This window comes from Dermacentor andersoni, chromosome 1 (genome assembly GCF_023375885.2).
Source record: "Dermacentor andersoni chromosome 1, qqDerAnde1_hic_scaffold, whole genome shotgun sequence".
NCBI lineage: Eukaryota > Metazoa > Arthropoda > Arachnida > Ixodida > Ixodidae > Dermacentor > Dermacentor andersoni.
Window position 1 is genome coordinate 76423457 of NC_092814.1, and position 9676 is coordinate 76433132.

General features: G+C 50.5%; 1 protein-coding gene across 1 annotated transcript in view; it reads right to left on the bottom strand.

Moving 5' to 3' along the window:
- The window catches only part of LOC140217097 (uncharacterized), a 44214-nt gene extending 35952 nt beyond the window's left edge, over nt 1-8262 (bottom strand). Inside the window, exon 1 of the mRNA XM_072287518.1 lies at nt 7146-8262. Coding sequence (XP_072143619.1) covers nt 7146-8262 — 1117 coding nt within the window. The remainder of the gene's footprint in view (nt 1-7145) is intronic.
- Between the last annotated feature and the right edge of the window lie 1414 nt (nt 8263-9676).

Below are 9676 nucleotides of genomic sequence, written 5' to 3' on the forward strand. Positions count from 1 at the left end.
TTGTCGCGTGCGTTCGATGTCTCGAGTTTGCTCGGCGGCGTGGTTAGCAGCCTTCGCCTGCGATTTGCCGCTTGTAATTCTTCAAAATTAAATTTCTTCAAAATTAAATATTTCCGTTACGTAAGACCATGAGTGGCTCATACCCCGTAAACGCGGCCTCCCCATTACGACGACAGAAGTGAAGTGAAATTCTACGCTGGAAAGATGAACGGCCACGCAGCCAGCTGTGGAATACGACGACAAACGCGGGAGCAGTGGCACAAGCGCGTGCCGTTGATTTCGCAGAGAGTTCCCGGTCGGTACGAGGAATCGCTCTGTTTCACGCCGAGCGAAGCGTCGCTTTGCTGGGAGCAGAGAAAAAGTGGTGCGCCGAACTGTTGACATCGTTCCGATAGCGGCCTATGCAGCCAGGTACGCAGCACGGCGGCATCGTCTGCTGATATTCTTAAGAAACTCGGCGAAGGCTACAGTTCCAAGGATGACATGCTTGCGAAATTCGCTCTCAACAACGAACCACAGAATACATCAACGCTGCACCGCGTGCTTAGTCCGGCCCGCCCGCGTAGCCGGCTAGTGAGGAAGTGAAGCCGGGCGCGACTGCAGCGCCACGAAGGCGCGGGCGGGTGGCGGTTCCGCGCAACGGCGCCGAGTTTTAAAACTGAAGCTAGTCTAGTAACGTTGTCCAGGGTAGCGTATCCCACCGCTGCCGACCAGTTGTTGCGATGCCTGTTTCTCGAAGCTCGACCGACGTTACTATTGGGTAGCGTGGCGTTGTCGGCGGGCTGCAGGCATCCCGTAGACCATGGCGACCAGGCAAGGAGGAGACAATTTCTAGTGCGAAACTTGCACGGTTAGTTCAATGGTTGGTGAAAGAATGAAGTGAACAAGTACATTGCGGGGCTCTTTAAATAGGCCTACTGAAGTAGTAGGCGGGATCTTGCTCACGTCAACATCCCGTGACAGGCAACGAGTCCCCATCGGTGCTTTGCAGCTGCTCCTTCTCTCCTAGGCGACGTTGCACATCCCCGTTGTTGCGTTGGTGCGACCGCCTTTGAAAGTTGCATAGCATAGTTTCGCGTTACTGTGTGAATTTTCTGGTTTCCATTTTTTTCCTCTTCTTCTTTCTCCTTTTATTCCCTTTACTCCTTTCCCCAGCACAGGTAGCCAGCCGGTACTTACACTGGCAAACGTCCCTGTCTTTCCTCCCCTTTGTCTCCTCCTGCTCTCCTCCGTTGTTGCTTTGCGGCTCCTCCCGCATTATCAGGTGAGTCTGGACAGGGCCGCCTCCACAGGTATCGACCTGCAGGTCCGGGATCGTAGGCGCTTATTCTTTCTTTTAGGCGACGTTGGTTCGCGGAAAGGGCGTCTGGTTGTGGATGGGTGGCTGACTGTGGATAGGCGACTGATCCATTCTTCTAGGTGACGTCGGTTCGCGGAAGTTCTCCTGTAGAGCTTGACAGTTCGTGGAATGGGTTCTGCTAAAGTCGCACACACACAAAGGGGCCTGTAAGCACTGCGGGGAGCCAGCCAGACCAGCAACCCCTCGAGACAACCGTAGCAAATTAGAAATCCATTCTTTGTTTCGCTTAGGCATGCATACACACGAAGGGGCCTGTAAGTACTTCAGGGCACCTGCCAGACCGGTAACCACTCAAGACAACCACAACTAATTGGGAATTCACCCTTCGTTTCGATGAGGCATGGTGGTCGAGCATCCTTTTTGCCCGGGGTGCTACACGCCAACCGTAACAATCTGGACCTCCCCCTCGCCCGCAGGTCAATGGTAGCAAGCTGATTGTGTTTTCGAATACGGATACAGCGGGCCCAAAAAACTGTACATGATGCAAGTTGCGCAAGCTGACAGTTTCTTAGGGCGGGAACTGCCCAGCGCCAGGCGTTCTTCACAACGCGAGCGTATATGGCGAATCCCCCGCGTCGTCCGCTACGCAGCGTCCCAAGAAGACACAAATAACAAACCTCGCTGTCCAAGCGGGGTATGCGCAGTAAAGAAAAGCATTATTTATGTGGTTACTCAATTAGGAAAGAATATTTAGCTTCAATTGTAGGTGTGTTGGACTTTCCAGCCTCAAGCTGAAAGTGCCCATTTTCAAAAGTGGGGGGGGGGGGGGGGCAAATGACATACTTCGCCCCCCACTTTTGACAGTGGGGGGCCAGTGCCCACCTTGCGCCCCCCCCCCCCCCCCGGTAGATAAGCCTGTTACGTAACGTGAACATTCCCTCGAACTTTTCAATATAAACATATACCGTAAAGCTTGTAACCCAGAAATGGATTAATGTAGTTAGTTTATTTAGCGAATAATTTATTTGCTTGTTCTTGCAAATGATGTCCGCCTGGGCATCATTTGCAACCTTTTATGCAGTGACGTAATTCGAGCAAATTTCCTGGACTTTTTAAAGGAAACGTATTCGAAGTAAAAAAAAAAAATCACCGACGATTACGATACTCTCTAATGCGAGATTTGAGCGCTGTTGTATATGTGTTTTTATTTTGCAATATATTGGCTGGCGCGGATCATCTGTCTCGTGCGGCACGTTTCAAACGCAGTTAAGTGTGGCGTGACCGCCTCGCTAATCGGGAGATCGTGGGAGGAAGCGCTAGCGACGCGTGGGCGCCATTCACAGCAGGAGCCGCAGACAACCTCCGCTCATGCAGTGTTACAACACGAATTACTCTGGCGCCATCTCCTAGCCATCGTTGCCGCAAAGTCCCTCGTGCGCGGCACTGTGCTTGTCTTCTCATGCTTTCGCCATGCCCTCCTCCTCCGCTTTCCTCCTCGCGCTCTCTTCGCTCTCACTGCTTTTTTCATCGCCCCTGTGCTCCACGTTCGCTCTCATCTTTCACTGCGCTCGTTCGCTCGGTTACAAGGTAGGACGCCGGCGCCGACGCTCGCCGACGGAACGGACGCCTAAGAGCTGCGCTTAAAAATACTGCATATGTATTTTAGTAGAACATGATTGTGCATACACGTATTGAAAACGAGAACCTTCACAGCTGTGCCATTGAGAATGGGGACCGAGAAGTACAATGTAGAACTGCTACGAAGGTCTTAGAAAATGCCCAAAAGGAAATTGCCGAAGAAAGGCTTTCTTCACAGCCTTCCTGTCATCTGCTACGATATCACGCCTCGGCTATAGATTACCACGCTGGGAACAATTACGGCCCGAGGTATTTTCAAAAATTTGTGAATATTGATTTTGGGTTACGTGGAGCGGATTCTTCGCTCGATTGTCGTCGTCTGCTAAACGGTTACCGACATGATAGTTTGGACTATCCATTTTAACGCGACAGCGTTAAGGAGCTTGTGTCGCAGAAAAGCCGGTGGCGTCGGCGGCGTTGGCCATGAGCAAAAAATGGCGGAAGGCAATTCATAAATAAAAACAACTTGCAAGATAGGCTGAGTGGGAATCGAACGAGGGTCACTGTAGTGTGAGGCTGAGACGCTACCATTCAGCCATTACTTTTTTTTTCTTTATTGCCGGCTTTGACATACACAAACAATACAGAAAAAGGAAAAAAACATGTCAACAAGGATTTTGCTGGCACGACATATCAAAATTTTTTCAATGCTGCAAGTTTATCTAGCATGTCAATCCATGTTGGTTGTTCAGGGAGTTCCCGATGGACATCCCTGAACCGTACTACAGATTCAATGAAGTGATCACGTGTAGGTCGCGAATTGACATCGGCATTGTTGAATTGAGTTCTAGCTTTCCACAAACTGTGGAGGCCCAGGAGCATTATAGCGTCATACGGAAAAGCCTCCGTTTCTACCGGTAAGAATCTTATTCCATGTGGATCTAAAGGTAACTCTTTCTTTAAAGTCCTTTGTAGCACATCCCAGAAAAAGATGGGATCCCAGCAATCTAGAAAAGCATGCTCTATCGTTTCAGGTTTCTTGCATAAGAAGCAGTTAATGGACCACGGGACAAAAATACCCCTGTTATGCATCCATGTTTTAACTGATAATGTGTTAGTGTGTAGTTTAAAGAAAAAAGTTTTTACCGAAGGGTGTACTGGCATTCTTTTAACCCTTTTGAGGACATCTCCTGGGCCTCCACGGTTTGACATACGGTAAATCGGTACAGGGAGCATAGTGTCAATTAGGTCCTTATACAGTTTTTTCCTAGTAATATTGGCGAGATATTGCACAGAAAACCGCACATGCAACATTCTGTACGCAAGCACGACTTCTCGCAGGTAACCTTTAACGGAACCATGCATTGCTTCACACGAGCATACAACAAATCCTGGAAGGTGACGACATAAAAGCACTTGCATGACTGTGCGAAGGAACACATCATTCTGATCGCGAAGGTACTACATAAAGCGCGACACAACTTGTCGCACAAATAAATGTGCCAACCCAAGGCCCCCTTTCTTTACTGGCAAGAACAAGTTTGTGCGGCTGGTCCTTTCCCAAGTCGATGCCCATATGAAAACGGCGAAGATACGGTGGATTTTTTGGATGTTGATCCGCGAAGCACACAGCACATTCATGACATACCATATCTTGGACGTAAGAAATAGGTTACAGACCGTGGCGCGCGAGAAAATTGACAGCTGCCGCCCCTGCCACGCGTAAGTCTTTTCCTTTGCTCTCGCCACTTGTTCATTCCAGTACGGCTCAGGGTCGCGATAAGAGTCGAGAGGCACGCCTAGGTAGGTTGTTGCGGTGGTTGACCACCGAAGTCGAGCGTAGCAGGCTGGCGTTTCTTCCCATTCACCATGCCAAAACCCATAACTCTTCTCCCAGTTTATTTGCGCCCCGGTGCACTTGCAGAAGGATTCAACTACCGCCACGGCCTCACAAATACTATTTCTATTTGAACAGAATATGGCGATGTCATCGGCATACGCCAATATTTTCACCTGTGTGGACTGTAACCTGAAGCCAGTTATCCGTTCATTGCTTTGGATGGCCTTGCACAAAGGCTCAAGGTAAGCCGCGAATAGCAGGGGCGACAGCGGACATCCCTGCCTCACAGAAGACAGCACTTGCACGCTGTCTGTCAGGTCCCCGTTTACAATGACCCGAGTTGAGCAGTTAGCATACGCCATCCTGACACCGTCTGTTATTACGCTTCCCACGTTGGAATGCTCTAATATGGCGAAGAGAACATCGTGGGAAACACGGTCGAAGGCTTTAGCGAGATCTAGTTGCATCATAGCCACTCGATCGCCAAATACATCGCAACATTCTAGCACACTTCGAGCTACGTGTATGTTCGTGGCGATGCTTCTACCCTTTATACCACAGGTCTGATGCGTGCCAACCAGCCTCGTTATCACACCCTGCAATCGTTTGGCCAATACCTTCATAAATATCTTGTAGTCGACGTTGGTAAGGCTTATCGGGCGATAAGACCCCACCAACTGACGTTTTTCAGGTGTCTCAGTTTTTGGGATGAGAACGATGTGCGAAGTTGTGAAGGACAGTGGCATATGTTTTTGCTGATACGATTCGGCGATAACTTTGAGTAGAATCTGGGCTACAATTGTTTTGAATGTTTTATAGAATGCTACTCCTAGGCCATCAGGGCCGGGTGCCTTGCCGACAGGTAGTGCATCTATTGCATCCTCTATTTCTTTCATGGAAATTGGCTGTTCCAAACGCGTTCTTTCTTCTTCTTCCAGCTTTGGCAGTAACGACAGAAACTCTGCTTTAAAGCCCCCTATAATGGTGCGTGGTTGACCGAGCAATTCTTTGAAATGATCAGCGACGACGCGTTTGATTACATTGCGGTCCTCCCTAACGTCATTACCGTTTCTTATTTGTCTTATTTCCTTATTACAGGCGTATTGTTTTTCGTCCGATAACGCACGTTTTGTGGGCGTTTCACCGGCCCACAGCTTCTCGGCGCGTGCACGGATAACCGCCGCTCTGTACTTTTCTGTATCAATTCTCTCTAACTGAATTTTTATGTTCCTTAATTCGTTGGTGTAAGTACCTGGTTGGGAGCATTCTATACCCGTAAGAAATTCAAGTTGCTCACGAAGCAGTGTTTCGTTTCGTTTGTCTTCATAACGCAATGTGCTACTTCTTTCGATGGCTTTCATTTTTACTAATTGCTTAAACTCCTCCCACCCTACACCAATACTTAAAGATTGCACTGTGAGTAGCTTCTTTAGCTTCTCATCTACATCCTTAACGAAAACCTGATCCTCCATCAATTTCGCATTAAGTTTCCAAAGTTCCCACTTGAAGTACTTTTCGTATTCTTTTTTACCAAAGGTTGCAATAACTAGACAATGGTCACTGAAAGACACTGGCTTAACCTCGTACGATGTGCATAGTGGCACAAGTTCAAGCGACACATACAGCCTGTCCAATCGCGCTTGGCTATCGCCTTGAAAATGTGTGAATTGCGGACGCGCACCATTTGTGACAACACTTCCGATATCTTCTAAGTTGTGGTCGTGAACTACAACATTCAAGACCTCCGCACTCTTATCTCGCACTGGCAAACCTTTTACACGGTCTACCGAACGACAAACACAATTGAAGTCACCCAACAAAACTAGTACTTTTTTACAATCAAGATACATCTGAAAACGCTCAAAAAACTCTTTTCTCTCCGCCTCTACATTTGGAGCGTAAGCACAAATGACACGGAAATTCAGACCATACTGCAAAAAATCGGCAACCAGGAGGCGTCCACTTTGGCACGAAAAGAGCAATTGCACAGTTATACCGACACTATTGCGGATGAAAATGGCATAACCACCAGAGGCACCGACAGAATGACACACACAAACATCGTAATGCTGACGGAAAGTGGACACCATTCGATCAGTCGCTTCCTGGCTATCAATTTTGGTTTCTTGGATTGCCATCACGTGTAGATTATTTTCTAAGAGAAGGCGACTAAGTTGACACTGACGCCTTCTTGCTCCAAGACCTCGTACATTCAGAGTCACTACACGTAGTGCTTCAGGAAGGTGGATCGCCATATCGAGAGAAAAGAAACCCTATCTTATGGTGTCTACCCTCACGACAACATCGCACGCCCCCATACCCCATTTCGGGATCTACAGCACGTTACTGTATACGGAGGCGGTTTCCCCGCCTGCCGTGATTCGGCCGGAATGTTCGGCCGCAGTTTCCAGGACGCTCGCCTCATACCTGCTGCTTTAAAAGGAGGCTCGTCACCGCCTATTTCATCCGGTTGCGACGCCTTGCTCACGGCCTCCTCGTGCGACCGCTTTCCGGCCATGTGGCTGGACCCTTCAGGGGAAAAGTCCATGGGCTCCGCCACCGGTTGGGTGACGTTCTCCGAAGACGCGTCAGGCGTTTCCGCTGTGTTCTTTGACGCCGCCACGGCGTCCTGTGCCGGAGGTAGAGGCGTCTGTCCAGGAGATGCGCGAGCCTTGGGTTGCGCATCCAGCTGATGCGCCCTAGGAGCAGCCGACGTGGTCTCCTGCACCGCTGATCCGCTAGCTTCTTCCGATGCCTCCTCCGCGTCGGCCTCATCCATGAGAAGTGCTGACGTCTCATCACTGCTCACTGGCCCGGCGACGCTGGCGTACGTCCGTGCGCAGTGGCCCTCGTCGTGTCCAAAGCGACGGCACGAACCACACCGTGGAATTTTACAGTCACGCCGAATATGACCTGTGCCACGGCAGCGAAGGCACAGGGGTGGCCTGCCCGATACGACAACAAGCGCCAGCTCTCCAGCAACGTTCACCTGGTGCGGCAGGTCGTCGAGCTTCACACCAGCGTTCAGCTTCAAGGTCACCATCCTCGTAGTTGACCCCTTATCAGACACGCCGTGAGCGCGCCACAGCTCTCTTGAGACGTCCGTCACCTTCCCAAATGGCGAGAAGGCAAGACGCACGTCCTCGTCTGGTACGCTGTGAAGGAGCCAGTGCAGCTTCATTCGAACATCCCGGTTTGCAGGGTCGATCACGAGACATCTCGCATTCTTCACTTTCAACTCGCCGATGTTGAGAATCTTCTTCGCGGCGTCGGCATCCTTGAATGTAACCGCCCACACATGACTCATGCGGTACGCGCCTAAGGCGATAACTTCCGGCAGGAGCGAAAGTGGAGCGAGCGCGTCACGAAAATCTTCCACCCGGTATGGGCGGGCACTGATGTCCCCGTGCAGGAAAACGGTATTTAAGACAAGACGACCTGTAGGCAAAGTAGGCAGTACGGCCTGGTATTCGTTGTCCGATGCAATAGCCCTGTTTCCGCGACCAGGCATGGCCGCTGTAGCCGCTCCGACGGAGCCCGTCATCGCACGTCCGTCACGCTCGGTGGCCGGTAGTAGACTTACTTACTTCAATGGTTCAACGTGGGACAAAAGCGCCTCTAGTGAATGCGGTGTTGCCTTAGAAACGTGCCGTAGAAAGTTATACTTAATTATGAGCATGTAAATTACAGCAGTCGCAGTTAAACGCGTAGCGAAGCACGTTGCCGCTACATTTCTTCTGCGCTTGGCACACACGCAGAGCCATCTTGCGGCAAACACAGAACACACCCCTCCTCCTCCTCCTCCTCCTCCTCCTCGCAGTGTACAGCGCTGCCCCGACAGGTGGCGAGCCACTCGCCCGCTTCTCCCCTTCGTCTCCTTTGAGCGCATTGGGGCCGAGCGGGGACCGGTGCGAGGATGCCCCAATACCCTTGCGTTTAATAAGTTTTCTCGCTCTATCCCCTTCCAACTTCCAGCGTGCGTCACTCAAACCCTCGTGTTTAGGCGACGCGGCTCCTCTTTCCGCTCACACCGCGATTCCTAGGTGCAGCGTCCGATGCGGGACGCCTCTGACGTGTCGCTGCGCCGTAGCGCGTCTGGTGGGAAAGCGTCCCCTGCGATATGTGTGCCGTGCTGCTGGCGAGGAGTAATGCGTCTGCGTGGTGCTCCCAAGCGAGATAGAGGATGATCCCATCGAGGCGTCAGCCCCATGATCGCGTCCGCCTTCATGGCGCGTCGCGGCCCGGCTGTCGGTGCCGATCACGACGTTTGGCTCGCGTAGATCGTTTCTCCCTCCGAGACACCGAGTTCTTTGGTTCGTTCCGCTTGCTCAGGCGCATGTTTCGTCTTTGTGTGACTCAAGAGCATGCCGAGCGAATGAGTGGGCGGTGCGAACGGGATGCGATAACGCTATCGCTTTCTACTCTTGAAGGCGAAGCTTAAGCGTCCCCCAAGTTTTTTTTTCCAGTTAACTGAAGTATATGGACCTTTAAACCATAGTAAAATAGCGACAAACATCAGAGAGCCCTAAATCATTTGGTATGTAAGCTTTTTTTACAGCGAGTCTTGCTTTTATTTCCCAGGAGAATACTTTGTCATGACGTCACGACATAGTATCTTCGTGTGCTGCTACTTGTTGTGAGGTTCGATGTAGCAGCATAGCAGACGACGGAGGGAGCCGGAGGTTTTGTCAAAAGTCGCAATGTCCTCGTCCCACTTACTATTTCGTGTCGTCACGATATCCTCGTGACGTGACGTCACGATTCTCCTGGGCTGCGGCTGCTTTAGTTATCATAATACACCGAGACATTTGGCCCGTATGCAGACCATATGCCAGCTAATTTGCTTACGGAAAGACAAAGGGAAAGCTTAAAAAGTCTGCTAAACGGCCGCATTTACTTATTCGTTCGATGATTGCATGATGCTGTCTCTGCAGCTACTATAGTTGACCTGCATTAAT